The following is an 18,085-nucleotide window of genomic DNA, read 5'->3' as shown; positions in this document are numbered from 1 at the left end:
TAGCGAGTTAGGCAATGGATCATCCCATTGTAAATTATGAGACCCTAATTATTGCATAAGGATTTTAAGGCAAATTATGTAAGGGCCAATGACACCAAGTGGATCAAACAACAAAGCAATTGTTGAGATCAACTGTTGTTTTGTCAAGTTATTCTCCTTGTTAACCAACTTACAGTTCTTCGCTACAATAAGGAACTTATCAGTTGTAGGATGCCAGAGTACTCCCAAAGTCTTCACACCAAATTCTTTGTCCAGTGTAACTAGTGATCGAGTTTCCCTGCAGCTTAGTGGCGGAGCTTCTATGAGAGCAGGATGATTTGAGAATTTTCTTAAGGGAAATTCAGCATTCAAAAGAACCTGAACCTTGTTGACATTTCTTGCTCCTGTCAGTATATTGTCCATGTAAAAATCTTCCTTCAATGTTCTCGACACAGGAGGGTTTCTTTCTTCTCGTTCATATGATAGGTGTAGCAGGCATCTTGTTGCTAGGAAGGGGCTGGGTTCCGTTTCATACGTCAGTGTTTTCAGCTGGTATATGAGAATGGGAAAGACTCCGTGGCTCAGGCGGCGACACGCCGGCCTCTCACTGCTGGGTACCGTGGTTCCAATCCCGGTCACTCCATGTGAGATTTGTGCTGGACAAAGTGGACTCCGGGTACTCCGGTTTTCCCTGTCAGCTTTCACTCCAGCAACACTCTCTGATAGCATTTCATTTCATTAATCATTGCCCCAGAGGAGTGCGACAGGCTTCGGCAGCCGGCACATTTCCTATCCTTGCCGCTAGATGGGGGCTTCATTCATTCCATTCCAGACCCGTTCGAATGACTGGAAACAGGCTGTGGATTTTCATTTTCATATGTGAATGGGTTCCTTGGGATTTAGTTACCACAAGATGTGTTGGAAATATCTATGATCTGGGCGTACTAATATATATATCGGCAGTGAAGACAACTGAATGGTTCTAAATCTTAGGACTGTGGAGTACAAATCTTCAAGTGTAGGTTCTGTTAGCAACAAATCATTCAGAGAACAACCATTAGTAGTTTTACTTGAGCACTCAGTCTACTCTTAGCTTAGTTGTTGTCCTTGACTCGTTAAATACAGCATGGTTGGGGAATGTAACAAATTGTTTTTCGATTCCCAGTTTGAACCTCCCTTCTTTCCTCCATGTAATTTAACCATTTATACTCTGTCATATATTTTGTACATGCTTCAGCAAGAACTACTTGCCTTGCAAAGCGCTTCTCAAGAAAATTTAAGTGATTAAGTGCAACCTGAAGGGACTCTCCACGGTTACTTAGATCCTGCTTAAAGGGAACACTGACCTCAAAACGTCCATCTGCATCACGTGACATTGTTTTCTGGAAATGCTTCTCACAAACATCATGCTCAGATCTGTTAGATATCCTCCATCTCGTAGAATCTTGTTAACTGATGATCAAGTTCAGCTTCATTGCATAGAAAGAAGTTTCAAGATGATTCATGCACACATGAAGGGGATGATTGATATCTACCAGCCAGGATGTAACCTAAATGTGTTTCCTATAGAACTGGCCAGTCATCTGGCCTGGACCTACGATCATTCTTCACAATTTCGTGGAACACTTTTATACCTAACAAGATGTCAGCATTTCCTGGGATATGAAATTCAGAATCAGCCAGCTGAATGTCTTCAGAAAGACTCCATTTCCCTCGCAGACAAACAATTAGTTATTTTACTTAATACCAAAAAACAAATATCAGTATCACACTCAGAAATCCTCTACTTAACTGACAGCATCACACAGTACTTTGAATGATGGCTATTTCCACTTATTCGTTCAATTGGGACGAGATTTCTTGATCTTCTTAATTTCAACCTCTGAACTAATCGTTTGGTAATATCTTTGAATTGGCTGCATGAATCAAGAAGATATCATGACTTATGCCATTACCCCTCTGAAATCAAGAACATAAATAGTTGCTCATAAGTTATGAATTTCATTATGGTCTGTATTGACAATTGATCACTATCAGAGGGTAGAGAAAGGTCCACTTATTCAATACCATTAAATTAATGCTGTATCTTATATTATTGGTACTGGTTTCGACCTTGCTATATTAGGTCATCTTCAGTCATTATCAAAATTGGAAATACATGCATATATATGTCCACCAATAAAATATTACAAATTGGTATGTCTTAGACAAAGTTTTAATCTAAAACAGTGATGAAATGTCAGACTACATATTTAAAAATGGAATTAAAATAACACATGAAAACCGTTGTGAATGGCGTTGTAGGACTGTACCAATGGCCTTATAATAAATAAGTATTCTTGAGTCGTGAATTGATCTTGGAGTTGATATTCATCGTTTGTGTGTGTTGTGGACCCATTTGATCTACAAATTATGCCCGATGAATAGGATATACGAGTAACAGTTTATGTAGCTTTGAAGGGAACGTTCACAACTTGAATAAGTGGCTTTTCCATCAGATGTAATGATCTTTGTTTTAATTCAGTGTAAAGTGAATGTCTCAAAAAGGTAAAAAAAAAAATTTTTTTTAAAATATATATTTCAATGAAATTTTGAGAAAAGAAGAACTTAAGCTAAAAGATCAAGAATAACACAGCTATATGAGACTCACCCTCATGCTACTCGTAATTTATGTGTACTCGGCACGGACACCAACGCCAAACTAAATGCCAGGAGGAAGCGGGGGCATAACTTATGATGGCAGGGGTTGGAGGAGGGATGTGTGAGGAGGTGCGGGTAGGTGGGGGTGAGTAGACTGGTGGACTTGACATTTTGTTATTTTTCGTTTATACTTTGCGTATATGGGAATGATTATGTCAAATAAAATATTAGGTTTTTCATAGATTTCATTAATATTGATGATAGGCTATCACTTGCTGATGAGTATGATTGTCTTCCTCAGATGTTACTGGAGTGTCTGTGAGTTCCTAGGTGACTGTGGAGGCCAATCTTCGAGCCACAATTTCTTCTACAGTGGTGGCAAACATTGCCAGCGTTGAGATCCAGGTGTTGAGGGTTATTCATCCCGAGGAATGCCCGCTCTTTCCGAGCAGTTCTCTTCTCAATTTCAAATCTCCGGTGTGTTGTTCAAAGTTCTTAGAAACCTCATGGATAAGACGATGCCATACCAGGCAGTTAGTTGGTTTTGTTTCCCAGTTAGTGGTGTTGATGTGGCATTTCTTCATGTCTGACTTTAGTACATCCCTGAATCTTTTTTGTTGTCCACCGTGGTGTCGACGCCACCCTTTAGTTGAGCATACATAATTGGTTTGGTAAGCAAAAATCAGGCATACAAACGATTCTGTCCAACGAAGTCGATATTTTCACGATCATTGCCTCAATGCTGATGGTATTGGCTTCTTCCAAGATACTGATGTTAGTTCGGTGAGCTTACCATTTAACTCTAAGGATCCACCTCCAACAGTGCTGATGATATTTCTCCAGACACTTTGTGTGCCTCCTGTTAGTGGTCCAAGTTTCACGCCCATAAAGGAGTGTTGGTATTACAGTAGCCTGGTACACATGAAGTTTTGTCTCAGTACTGATGTTACGGTTATCAAAGATCCTGTGTCTTAGACGACCAAATGCTGCACTAGCACAATTCAGACAGTATTGAATTTCAGCATCTATATTAGCATTTGCTGAGAGGTGACTACCAAGGTAAGCAAAGGTTTGGATGTTCTGCAAGATCTCGTCATGGACTGTGGTGGTAGGAGCAGTAGCATTGGCTTTGGGTGCAGACTGATGCAATATCTATGTCTTTTGGAGGTTGAGACTTAGACTGATGCTCTTGTATGCTTTTGTGAAAGCATTTAGGATGGTCTGTAGGTCTTCTTCTGAGCTGGTCAGAACAACATTGCCATCTGCATACTGGAGTTCCATAACCCAGGCAGTAGAAATCTTAGTCTTAGCATGCAGTCTGCTAAGGTTGAATAAACCTCCTTCAAACCTATGCTCTATTTCTATGCCCTGTGGTAGTTCACTTTTAACAAGGTGAAGTATGGTTCCAACAAAAATTGAGAATTATGTAGGAGCAATTACACATCGTTGCTTTACACCTGTAGTGATCTCAAATCGTTCTCCAGATCCATTATTCATAAGGATGGTACCATGCATGTTGTCATGGAGGAGTCGAAGGATCTTAATGAATTTTGGAGGACAGCCAATCAGTGCTAAGATTCTCCAGAGAGCATCTCTATTAACCGAGTCAAAGTCCTTGACATATATAGTTGGCAATTTTGTTCCCCAGATTCTCCTGCATTTGTCTAGCACAGATCATGTCAGCAGTACCACGATTGAATCTAAATCCACATTGTGTCTCTGGTAAAAACTTTTCTGCGAGTGATGCTAGATGATTGGATAGAATTCTAGCAAGTATTTTGCCAGCAACAGAGAGCAAGGATAATCCACGATAATTACCACATTCGCTGTCTCCTTTTTTAAATAGTGTCTCTTCGTGCATTGAAAAAAGCCTGGGTCTTGTTGGTGTCTGCCAGATATTGGATCTCTTTGGACTTTAGAACCCACCATTACCAGGCGAGTTGGCCGTGCGGTTAGGGGCGCATAGCTGTTAGCTTGCATCCGGGAGATAGTGGGTTTGAATCCCACTGTCAGCAGCCCTGAATATGGTTTTCCGTGGTTTCCCATTTTCACACCAGGCAAATGCTGTGGCTGTGCCTTAATTAAGGCCACAGCCACTTCCCTCCCATTCCTAGGCCTTTCCTATCCCATCGTCGCCATAAGACTTAAGGACAAGTTCCTTAGGCTCACTCTTGAATTTTTGTGGGAACTCCCTCTCGACAATGTTGCTCCTAGCTTAAGGTTCCATCGCCGGGTGCCTGTATAAGTTGTCTGCTCCTATGTTTATCGGTCCTGGGACGTGACACACATTGAAATCTAATTCTGCGATTAACAAGGCCCATTGCATCAATTTAGATTTTGAGCCAGAGACAGAGTTCAACCATTTGAGAACGGCATTATCGGTGTAGAGCTGGAACTTCCTTCCCTCCAAGTAGCCTCTGAAATTTGCCCATGGCCCACACCACAGCTAAGGCTTCCTTCTCGGCAGTGCAGTAGCGTTGTTTGGTGGTAGATAGTTTCCTGCTGGCATACTCGATGATGTCCCTTCCGCCATCACTCCTCTCCTGGAATAACACTGCACCTAAGCTAGAGTCGCTGGTGTCCGTCTTCAGGCACATCTTCCGTTAACGGTTGGGATGGGCTAGACCGGGGGAGCATTTAATATCGCAGCCTTAATGCCTTAGAATGCTGCCTCTTCGTGGGTGGTCCATCAGAACGGGTGGTTGTTATGGAGTAGATCGTGAGTGGTATTGCCTCTCTTTAAAGTGTGGCACGAAGCTGCTATACCATCCACACAAGGCAAGAAACTGACGTACTTGTTGCTTGGTCCGCGGGCATTCAGCTTCTTCGATAGCTCGATTCTTCTCCGGTTGCCTTTTTAAGCCTTCAGAGGTTAGGACATGGCCAAGATATTCTACGCGGGACTGGGCGAAGTGGCACTTCTCGAGTTGGCAAGTCAGTCCATGAATCTTCAGTTGTTCCAGCAATTTCCTCAGATGTACAAGGTATTCGTGAAAATTCTTGCTGTGAATTAAAATGTCGTCAAGATACACTTGTTAAAAAATTCCGACATATCCTGATAAAGATACACTTGGCAAAAAATTCCAACATATCCTGATAATACCTTATCCATCAGTCACATGAAGGTGGCAGGAGCATTCTTCAATCCAAAGGGCATTACTGCAAACTAGTACAATCCTCTCGGTGTCGTGAAAGCAGTCAGTGGTCTAGAACTTTCCTCGACCTCCACTTGCCAGTATCCGGAGTTGAGATCCAGCATGCTGAAAATTCTAGACCCACTCCTGTCAGCAATTCTTTCATGTCAGGCATGGGGTAGGCATCACTAATGGTCTTCTCGTTCAACCTGCGAAAGTCCACACACAGTCAATACTCCCCATTCTTCTTCTTCTTCTTCTTCTTCTTCTTCTTCGGTAGGACGATAGGTGAAGCCCAACAGGATGTAGAGGTTTCGATGAGACCTTGCCCTTCCATCTCTTGAATCTTCTGGATGACGAAGTTGCACTTATCCGGGCTGACTGGATATGGCCATTGCTTGATGGGTGAGGAAGCGCTGCATTCGATGGTGTGCGTTACCATGGTAGCCCGTCCTATTTTATTTGTGATGACCTCCGGAAAGTCCTTTAAAGTGCGTCTCAGCTTTTCTTCTTCACTCGGTCGAAGATGTGTTAACTGGATATCTCCCAGGTTTACGTTGACTTCTGTATCCTTGCGAGTCCAGAGATTTCCATCATGCCAGGCGACCCTCAGACGTCTGTCTTTTCCCAAAAAGACTTCATGAGCTGCATAGTCTAGGATCACCTTGTATTCCACCAGAAGGTCATGACCTAATATGATATCAGGTATCAGGTTCTGAATCACTGCAACATCAATTACGATAGGAATGCTCATGTATTTAGCGCTAAGGTTAGTCTGCCCTTGGATGGAATAGGTTACCCCGTCCGATGCTCCCACTACCCTTCCGAGGTGGTGAGACTTAATAGGGGGTAGTAATCTGGCAACAGTCTCATTGACAAATGAATGGCTTGCTTGGCTGTCGAGTATGGCTGAAAAATTCTCGTTGCCAATCCTTACAATGATAGCTGGGTGGGATTGGCCTATTGTACCCACTGACCAATGGCTCTCCTACTTGACCAGCGTTGCTCGTCTGTCAGGTCTTGAGGCACCGTCTTGTTCTTGGTCCCATCCCCACTTAATCCAAAATGCGCCAGACCTAGTTTCTCCGACGTCAGGGTTGGGCACTTGTTCTTCAGGTGTCCCGCTCACCCACACTGGTAGCACTTCCTAACTGTGCTGGGCTCTTCAGTAGCTTTGTTCTTATGTTCCTCCTCCAGCTTGGCGATGATTCTGTGTAGATCATCAAAGTATCTGGCTTGTGATACTTTCACTAGGGGTCGAATCTTATCATGGAGTAGCTCTGTGATATCTGGTAGGATCTCGTTTTTGCTTCCTTCCGGGTGCACACGCTTGAAGAGTTGGTACTTCTGTAGGACGAAGGAGCTAACTTTCATGCCAGTGGGTTGTGCCTCAGTCAGTAGCTCCCTTTTCATGGAGCTCTTCAACCCTTCGGAATTAAACCTAGCGAGGACTTCTCTCTTGAAGTCCATCCAGTTTAGATTTAATCCCATCAAGTTGTTCCACCAAGTAGCAGCTTGCCCCTTCAATTGCGGTGTGATGAATTGCACGAAGATGTCCTCTGGTAAATTAGTGCTTCCCAATAGGTTGACCGATCCCTCAACAAAGCGTCGGTGATATAGATGTTGATTCCCATAGGGAAACTGAAATATTTGTTCCGAATGAGTAAATTTATAATACCAATATAAATGGTCCGTTATTGGACATTATAAATTTCCAGCTAACTCATTCCTGGTTGCCAGCGTTTCGCCCTTGTGTGCCAGGCTGGGCTCATCAGTTGGTACGTAGCACACCTACCAAGACACTGGCTAGTGCACTTTGACGGCAGATATACGGCTTTCAAAATTTCCCTTGATGTTAGAAATCCTCCCCTCAACCTGTTGTTTTATGCCGGAAACCTGGATTTCCACCCCCCACCTTGAGGTCCAAGATATCCCCTTCCAGCTGGCTTACTCTACTATCGATCTGGTCAACCTGTCCCAGTTTTGAATTGATGTCCGATATGTGCTACGTTAATCAATTGGTGATGTCGCTAATTTGCAATTCAATTTTGTCATTTATGGTTGCAATTTTCGATTCTAAGCCCTGTTCTACATTGTAAAGCTGGGTGTAAACTTGTGCTATCTGTCCGGTTAAAACTGAGTTAGCTGGAGAAATTTTGCCTGAAAGTTTATTATTTACCTTTGAAATTTGATCAGCAAGTTTGTCATTCTGTTCATTGAGTGCCTGGATCATAGTCATTATGTTAGAACACATTTTGGGAATATTTACCTCTTCTTCCGATGTTTCGTCGGCATCTTCGTTGACTTAGATGAAAAACTTTTCAGGATCTTCTCCTCTTTCCACGAGAACTTCCCATAGTCACGCCTGTAGCAATTTCTTGTTCCAATTCATCGGGAGATTCTTCTTGGTAAGTTCATCTTTGAGCTGTTTGAGTGCCATATTCTCTAGTATGACTTGCATTTTGATCTACCACACTCGTATTCACTCATAAATTTTTACATCCTGTCACGGTTGCCAGTTAACGTATCCACAAAGATGCACACGAGATGCTGTCAGTTGGTACAATTATTTTATTCACATCTATTTACAAATTAACACACACGTAACCTTAATCACTGCTGCCACAAACAAAACACTCATATCACAAAGTCGCCATTTCAAGAAACAACTGACACGTCAATATGAAGACTGCAACTATTGCAAGTCACACAAGATAAATATTTTTGCTACACCATAACTCTACTCAACAATAACTCTCTGTCACCGTCAATATCGTCTCCTTATATATATCCTAGCCAGGCTTCCAGAAAGATACGTTGCAAAAAAATATCTTCTTAAAAATTCTAGAGTGCCTAATACATAGATGATAATGTACAGAATATTCTCCATCGTTCTCATCACCTATTACTGTTCTGGAAGTTACAGCGTGTTTCACAATTATGGATTACAATTTATATTTACAGGTAAGACTGAATTATATACAGGTTCTTACATTAATTGAACTGATATAAATGTTTTGATAATAATAATAATAATAATAATTTGAGCTCGATATTTGCATTAGTTACCCATGGGTGAGAGAATATTGTTTTCAAGTTATATCTCTCTATCACACTTGTGTCAAGTGTATGTACACTGTAGATTACACCCAACAACCCAGGCTGAGTAGCTCAGATTGTACACCACTGGCTTTCTGAGTCCAAGTTGGCAGGTTTGATCCAGGTTTAATCCGGTGGTATTTTAAGGTGCTCAAATATGCCATCCTTGTGTGGGTAGATACCAGCACGTGGAAACACTCCTGAAGGAGAACATTTCTGGTAGCTTGATGTCTCCGAAATCCATGAAAGTAATTTGTGGGATATACCATCAATAAATTATTGCACTATACATACTTGATGCCATGTACTTTGTTTCTATTTAGATATGATGAGATCTATTTTACAATATTCGTACCTGATTCCTTTTCATGTTATACAGACTTTGGAACAACAGAGTATCAAAACAGACAACAAACCAGATATGGAAGAGCTTCCTGCCGATCGTCAAATTGAGGATGAGTTTTCAGATGATGATCAGATGGTGAGTTGTGTATATGTGTTCTACAGTGCCATTCAAGTTTTTGGTTCTTGATGATTTTATATATATAAAAAAAGGGAAAGAAAAAATAAAGAATATAGCAGGCATGATATGTAATGTTTCTGAACCCAGAGGAGGAAACAATTTTGCCCTATGATTTAGTTGTCCTTTTCTTGTTTATACAGAAAATTTTTAAATGAAAATAATTAATTACTTACTGTGAAATGAAATCAATGGATAATTTATAGTTTATTTCATGAAAAATATATTCTGAGTTCTATAAATATCAATCATACTCAGTGAACTCAAAGTAAACTTTCAACATAATGGCCATGTTCAGAACATAAAGTACCAGAACAAAAATGGCCAATCAGACACTAGAGTGATCCAAACCCACAACCTTTCAATTTTTAGTCGAATGCTCTTACCAATTGAGCTTTGATGGCCTTTCCAACACCAAGCGAGTTGACTATTTGGTTTGGGTCGCATAGCTATGAGCTTGCATTTGACAGTTAGTGCGTTTAAATCCCACTGTCTGTAACCCTGAAGGTGATTTTCCGTGTTTTTCCATTTTGATATCAGGCAAATTCTGGGGGCTATACCTGAATTAAGGCCACAGTCGCTTCCGTTCACCCGTAGCCATTTCCTATCCCATTGTCGCCATAAGGCATGTCTGTGCCAGTGCGACATGAAACAAGTTAGCAAAAACTACCCTTTCCAGCAGAACAAATATGACATAGGCCACCCTAGCTCAGTTGCTAAGAACATCTGACCCAAAATTGGGTCATCTGAACCAACATTTCATAAATTAGAGAAAGCATTCAAGAAACTTAAAAACAATAAGGCATGTGGAGAAGACCAGGTTTTTGTAGAGATGTGGAAATATTCAAGTAACACAGTTCGAAATTCCTTACACATGTTTTAACAAAAATTTGGATACTGAACAATTTCCAGAATGTTGGATAATGAATTATAGAGGGTTATATATATTGCACATATAAGATTTTTTTCCCAAGATCTTATATATAAGAAATAAAGATCGAGAACAAGAGTTATGAGAATATCAAGGAGGCTTAGACCCTGGAGAAGTTGTACTGAACAGATTACCAGTCTAAAATTAAGAATGGCATACTACAGAAAACAAAACAAGCCTTAACATGTGTTAACTTTAAGAAGGCATATGATTGTATACATATCTTCAATTTTAAAAATTTTAAGGAATTTTGGACTCCAGCCAAAATTAAACTGATAGAATCACAAATCAGAAGTAAAGTTTAGAGAAAAAGTCTCTGCACCATTTTTTATTAAAATAGGTTAAAGACAAGGAGACTGTTTATTATCTTTATTATTTAATTGTGCATTATGATATATTATGATGGAGTGGTACAAGGTCAACCCAAAGAACATAATAATTGTGTCTCCAAACAAAATTTAAATTTAAACTGTTTAGGATTTTCTGATGACCTTGCTCTATTGTCCACCAATATTCAGGAAACTAGATGCCAAATTAAATTTCTACAAGAAATAGTATGAAAAATGGGTCTTAGAATGTAACCGTACACAAGTACGACTTCCAGTTTTAGGTTCGGAAATTTTCGTAACATTATTTGTAATATAAAGTAGTGAATATCATGTGATTTGTGAAATTAAAATGTAAGAATATCGTATTATAAGAAGGATTTGTAGTTACGGAATATTGAACATGTATATCCTTATATTCGTTGTGACTTCAGACTTCATGGAGAGAGAATTGAATGTGTAGAAAGCTTCAGCTATCTTAGAAGTATTGTATCGAATCAGGGGAATGCTAAATTGGAAATCAGGAACAGAGTGACAAAAGGTTCCACGTTCTTCTATCAGGTATGAAATCTAGTGTGGGACAAACCCGGTCCCGTAAAAGCCATACAAACAATGTTCAAATCTTACCTCCTCCCAATCATGACATATAGGTTGGAGACCTGTGTTTTATTGAAAAGAGACATCAGCCAACTGCAAGCATGTGAAATGAATTTTTTACGATCTGCTGTGCAAAAAAAAAGAAGAGGCAGAATTAGAAATGAGTGCATTAGAAATGACATGCAAGTGGCCTGTCCGAAGGAAGAAAGACTATGTATTGCACAGTTGAAATGGTTTGGGCATGTGCAAAAGAGGGAAGAGACTAGAACCCCCAGACAATACTTGGAAATGACAGTACCTGGAAAGATACCTGTTGGACGTCCCAGAAGAAAGTGGCTGGACCAAATAAATGCAGACATGATCGAGAAAGGAACAACACTGCAGATTGTGAAAGGAGAGGAACTCTATAATGACAGGAACCAATGGAGGCATATTTTCCATAAAAATCCTATCCGGCCCACTGGAAGGATACCCAGATGATGATGATGATGATGATGATGTTTATATCCTTATATTCGTATAACTTATAATTTGGGTAAAAATCTGTAGTACACATGGCCTAGCAGTGAAGATTGTGCAACATGTGAAACAGTGCTGTATTGGTAAAGACTGTTAAAGGCGGTTGATAGTCTTGCAACATGTGGCTTGGAAACCTGGGGTACAGGCAGGAAGTATATGCTGAAGATTGTTATTAATCAGTGTGGATGAACGCGAGTGTTGGCTCATTTACGTATCAGCGCTCGGTAACCAATCCGAAAGCTCCAAGTTTGAATGAGGTTGCATTGACTGAGTGACGCATGAAGATGTTTCAATTGTAGTGTTGCTACCAGTTGACTTTTGGCAGATGCTACGCCACGTGGAACAAGCCTATACATGTGTGAGCATGCGCGCGATGAGTTTATTATTCACTACGGAGGGTTTTATCCATTATCCGCCATAGATTGCGTAGTGGTGAACCTTCATTGTGGAGTCTTCACTGAACCATCATGGAGCTGACTACAAAGGCATTACGGAGTCATTACCAGTGTATTATGGGGTTATGACAAGTCATTCCCGGTGTGTATCATGCGGCAGATGCTACATAGTGTATATTTGTCAGTCATACTCTGGTTTATTCCTCTCTGAGAGACTGTGCAATGTGTGAGGTGGTTGTAATCTGGAGGTAATGTGTTGTACACAGAACTGATTATGGCTAGATGAATCCGTAGGGCATGTGTTTTCTTCTAGCCTATTTCAGTCCACTGCTGGATATAGGCCTCTTCCATATGCTTCCATTGTCTTTGGTCTTGAGCCACTTGGAACCAGCGTGTTCCAGCCAACAGCTTTATGTCGTCGAGCCATCTCTTCTGGGGTCTTCCAATGCCTCTCTTATGTTCCCATGGTCTCCAGTGAACAATCCTTGAGGTCCACCTGTTGTAGTCTTGTCGAGCTACGTGTCCTACCCGTTGCCATTTTAGTCTTGCTACTCTCTCTAGGATGTCTGTTAAATTAGTTCTTCTCCTGATGTCCTCTGAACAGATCTTATCCCTAAGGCTGATCCCTAGCATCTGTCGCTCCATGGCTCGTTGTGTTCGCTGAAGCCTACAAGCACTTTCCTTCATCAGAGTCATCGTTTCCAGACCATAAGTAGCAACTGGCAGCACGCACGTATTATAAACCTTGGTCTTCAGGTTAATTGGAACATCCTTGTTGGTGAGGATGAATCTTAGTTTTCGGAATGCTGTCCAACTCATACCTGTTCTGCGAGGAATTTCTGTACATTGGTTGTCTTTTCCAAGTTTTATCTTGTGTCCAAGATAGATGTACTCATCGACAGCTTCTATATATTGGTTTCCCATTTTAAGTGGGCTTAGTATTTTTGTTTTATTAATGTTCATTTCCAAACCAATCTTAGCAGAGGCAGTTTTTAATTCTTGGATCATGCTTTCTAGCTCATCTAGATTTTCACTTATGAGCACAATGCCATCGGCAAAACGCAAGTGGTTCAAATATAACCCGTTGATTTTTATTCCTTTATTAACCCAATGAAGGGTTTTGAATACATCTTCCAAGGCAAGGGAGAGATTGTGTCACCTTGTCAAACTCCTTTGCCAACAGGGATTTTATTGGTGATGAGGTCTTCGTCCACTCTGACTACCATTGTTGCTTGATCATAAATGTTTTCCAGGAGCTTTATATACCTTGAGTTTATCATGGCATTTTGAAGTGCCTTCATGATTGCCCAAAATCTCCACTGAGTCAAAAGCTTTTTTATAATCAATGAAGGCCAGATGAATCTTGATGTTGTACTCAGTGGTTTTCTCAAGAAGAAGACGAATAGTCCGGATGTGTTCAACAGTTGAGAAACCTGTACGAAATCCTGCTTGCTCAGCAGGTTGATAAAAATCTAGTTCTCTTGTGAGGCGGTTGGTTACAGTTTTAGTCAGGAGCTTCTAAAGGTGTGATAACAAACTCACAGGACGATAGTTCTCTAAATTTTCCTTATCACCTTTCTTGAAGAGAAGTATCACTTCAGCATTTTTCCAATTTTCTGGTATTCTTCCAGGGTTAATACACTCGTTCCTGAGTATTTTCACAGCTTCTAGCAGATCTCTTCCACCTAATTTCAGCATTTCATTCGTTATTTTATCCTCCCCAGGGGATGTTTTATTCCTTAGTTGTTTAAGTGCATTTTCAATCTCAACAGTGGTTACTTCCGGTGTTACTTCATGTGTATAATTCTGGGCTAGTTGTTCATCACTGGGTGGTTTATTAAGGGTTGATGTATACAGCTTGTAGTAGAAATCTCTAACAACTTCAGTAATGTTTTGCCTATCTGTGACTATTTCTCCATTTTGGTTCTTAAGTTTTGTAATTTTTGGTCTTCCTTTAGACATGTTGTTCTTTAAAATCTTCATGTTTTTATTTTCTTCAATTGTTGCATGATCATGTTATTATTAAATTTCCTTAGATCTTTTCTTATTTCCTTGCGAATGGTCTTGTTAAGATTTTTGTATTCTGCTGTATCCCTGTCCATTGTCTTCCTGTCCTTAATGGGCTGTATGGTATTAAGTGAAAGTCGGCTCCTCTTATTAGTTTTCTTCAATAGGATCTCCTTTGCTGCATTTTGAATACTGACTGTAATTTTCTCATTAAGTTCGTTCACGTCCAAGTATTTCAAGTCTTCTGTTGGGTTACGTTTTTTGGTAAGAGCTTGTTGAAATGATGATTGATGTTTTTCTAAGTCTTCTACTCTTGGAAAAATGTACCCCCTTGTCATTTGGGACTGTTCAAGTTTGAGATCAAATGTGAAGGTTGCTCGAACTAGCCTATGGTCGCTTCCTGTATCAAATCTGTTGAGAAGAGTAACATCTATACAATATTTCTTCTTGTTGGTCAGGATAAAATCTATCTCATTCCTGGTTTGTCCATCGGGGCTCTTTCATGTCCATTTTCGTTGGATGGACTTTTTAAAGAAAGTATTCATGCAATAGAGATTTTTGGCTGTGAGATATTCTAGCAATCTTTCTCCTCTTTCGTTTCGATCGCCTAGTCCATATGTACCAATGTTCTCTGGGTCTCAGATTTCCTTTTGACCCACTTTTGCATTGAAGTCTCCAATGATGATACAGAGTTGTGTCTTTTCTGAATTTTTCGCTTTGGTGATATCTTCATACAGCTGTTCCACGTCCTCTTTGTCAGAAGTACTGGTTGGAGCATAGACGTGTATGACTTGTATGGAGAATTTACTATTCAATTTGAGGACGATATATATCACTCAGAGAGAGACACAAATCATCTTGTGTATGATTTCTTAGATATTTTTAATGACAAGAATAGCAACCCCATGTGTAGAAGCATCCCCGTTACTACGTAATATGACATGACCTGATGGAAGTCTCGGCTTTTTCTTTGTGAGGCGAGTCTCACAAATACCCAGAATATCCCATTTTATGTCATGCAGTTCTTGTTCTAATCATTCCATGTCTTCAGCTAGTCTCATAGTTCTTATGTTTTATGTGGCTATTCTTACTTTTTTAGTGTTTTTTTCTTCAAATTTTTGCCTCCCCCAGAATCTTTGAGGCAGACTGACGTATTGTCAGTGTGAGATTCTGAGTCTCTCATTCTACTCACTTGGGGTAGTTTCGTTTGAAAATTCGAAGTCCCAGGAGTTTATGGAAGGTGTTCGGCAATAAAACACCACGCTTGCCAGACGTGTTGGTGAGTTGTGATTCAGCCACCCCTAACATGGGGAACAGATGCTGTCGGGGTACCACCACTAACATGTGGAACCATCGTGCCTTTTGTGTGTTGTACTCATATTAATCCCCAAGTACAGGGCTGCCTCTTCCAACATCTCCACCGTACCGAAGGTCACCTTCTCCGCCGTTGATGTCGTTGAGGTCTTCACTCGTAACCCTGAGCTGGGACCCTTACCAAATACTATACACCGGGTCAGTGTGGTCTGGGACTCTAGGCAGGGGCGCCACTCCCTTGGTAGAGCTGCCTCCAAGGAGGGTCTCTACCTGCTACTATCGGGCATGTGTTTATTACTTGTTAATTCTTTGACTGATACATCACGGTGGTTGTGATTTATTAATTACACAGTAGCCATTTTTCATTGTGAAGTTGTATGGCTTGATTAACAGAGTATTGTGTAGTGAGGTGACTGGTATTGTTTTTTTGTACATTTATAACCCGTGATAAATAGATTCCATGGTGATGATGATGTTTTGTTCATGTAAATAAGGTTGAGAATGGACAGTCGTCTTACCCGTATGAAATCATCAATCTGAAGTATGGCCTTTAGAACTATGTACCGGTATGTTTGTAGTTGGTAGATGTTGTTTGTGGATGTTTATTCTGTAAGCGGCAAAACGAGTTGGTCTCATCACGTGGTGATTATTGTTGTGTTTGTTTTGTTTTATCTTATCTCAGGAGTAAATTCACGTAGTGAAACTTGTGGTAAATCATTTTTTGGTGGGGTAAGGAAAAACATGGCACGATACCCAAATTAATTTTGAGAGTTAAATAGTGGCAGGTAAGGTAATGAAGCAAGTTTGGAGCCCCTCGTCAGCCTGATGACCGTCACCTTGGGAGAAGGAATTCATTCATGCTCTGCAGAATCAATTATTCCTGTAAATCTTTTGCAGGTTGTGCCCAATTTCATCATTTATATTTTATTCTAGTTACAAATTATCCATTGGTGTGTCAATTTAGCCTAGTGGTTACAAGAATATCCTTTGAAAAAACTACGATCATGTTTACTGATCTACCACTGTTAAATAAAATAACAATTGATGGACAAGAAATGACTGAATGGAATGCCAACGTGGCATAATACAATAAATAAATTGAACGAAGCAAATTATATTACTAAGACTACCTACAACAAAAAAAAAAGCTTATTGTCGTCCATTGTAGGCCATAAGATATCTCAGATCAGATTAGGTAGCACTCATTGTAACACACAACTTACATATTTAATTGAAGGTTACTTTTCAAATGACGCTGTTAAAAACCATGCTATCTGATAAATGTAGTAAAAAAGACAGCAATGAAAGGGATGGTGACAAGTTGCCAGCTGGGTTTGTGGCTTCGGGATGTTGGGGTGGGTAGAGAAATTGTTTTACTAATAAATGTTCTCTGACTACCTTTCGGTAGGTATCAAGGAATGCAGCTTGTTATATTGTAATACAAAAATTATAAAAATGTCAGCCTACTCTCATGTTATAATCCATGTTAAATAGATTCCATGGTGGTGATGCTGCTTTTTCATGTAAATAAGGTTAAGAATGGATAGTCGTCTTACCCATATGAAATCATCAATATGAAGCATGGCCTTTAGAACTATGTACCAGTATGTTTGTAGTTGGTAGATGTTGTTTGTGGATGTTTATTCTGTAAGCAGCTGAAACAAGTATAATTAAAAGGTCTTGAAAAATGTAAAATCACCGATGATCCAAGTACAGCTTCTGATGTTTTTCACTCCCAAGATGAAAAGAAAATTTGGAAAGGAACTGTAGTTGGTAGATTTTACTCGCTCCAGCAAGGAAGCCTGGAGCCTGGTCAGGAAATTAGACACATCAAACAGCAAAATTAGACCAAAAGCAACCAATCTAGATGACATGGCTAAGCATATGTTTTCTACTTCAAAGCTCTCTGTTGTAAAAGCACTATAGGAGGCATGTAAAGCATATCTTGAGGTAAAAAGGAATGTTTGGCTCCATGACTTTTTGAATTCTCTACCGCATTTGAACCACCAGAAACTAAGCATATCATAGAAAGTCTAAAACCTGGGAAAGTGGTAGGTACTGATTATATGTATATCCATAGCTCTTTCTTTATCTTGAACTTTGAGACAGATAACCTACCTTCACTCTTCAAGATGACAGAGATAATAGCTGTATCAAAAACATCCAACAACCTGACAAAAATGGAGAGTTACCAGCCTATAACACCCCTTAGTCTTACGAGGAACCTCCTGAAAGACATACATAATGGGATTTCTGCAACAGTCAACCAGCATATTCCACTCGACCAAACTGGATTTAGACCTGGGTGAAGATGTGATGAACAGATCTTAGCATTAGTTACCCATATTAAAAATGGTTTCGAGAACAAAATGGTAAGTACAGGCGGTTTCTTGGGTCTAATAGCTGCATATGACATTGTACAGCAAAATAAACTTGTTCTCAAATTCATCAGCATCATCCTGTACCTAAAAAAATCACCTTATTACTCCAACATGCTGAGTAATTTCTAATAGCTGCAAATGACATTGTACAGCAAAATAAACTTGTTCTCAAATTCATCAGCATCATCCTGTACCTAAAAAATCACCTTATTACTCTAACATGCTGAGTAATATAGTGTGTTA

At 40.0% G+C, this 18,085-nt stretch overlaps 1 protein-coding gene across 1 annotated transcript in view; it reads left to right on the top strand.

Moving 5' to 3' along the window:
- cic (Putative transcription factor capicua) overlaps positions 1 to 18,085 on the top strand; it is a 519,891-nt gene that overhangs the window by 274,374 nt on the left and 227,432 nt on the right. Inside the window, exon 12 of the mRNA XM_067138869.2 lies at positions 9,232 to 9,333. Coding sequence (XP_066994970.2) covers positions 9,232 to 9,333 — 102 coding nt within the window. The remainder of the gene's footprint in view (positions 1 to 9,231; positions 9,334 to 18,085) is intronic.

Source organism: Anabrus simplex, chromosome 1 (genome assembly GCF_040414725.1).
Source record: "Anabrus simplex isolate iqAnaSimp1 chromosome 1, ASM4041472v1, whole genome shotgun sequence".
In the NCBI taxonomy this organism is placed as follows: domain Eukaryota; kingdom Metazoa; phylum Arthropoda; class Insecta; order Orthoptera; family Tettigoniidae; genus Anabrus; species Anabrus simplex.
The sequence above is the reverse complement of the archived record's forward strand: the minus strand, read 5'-3'. Positions and strand labels throughout refer to the sequence as shown.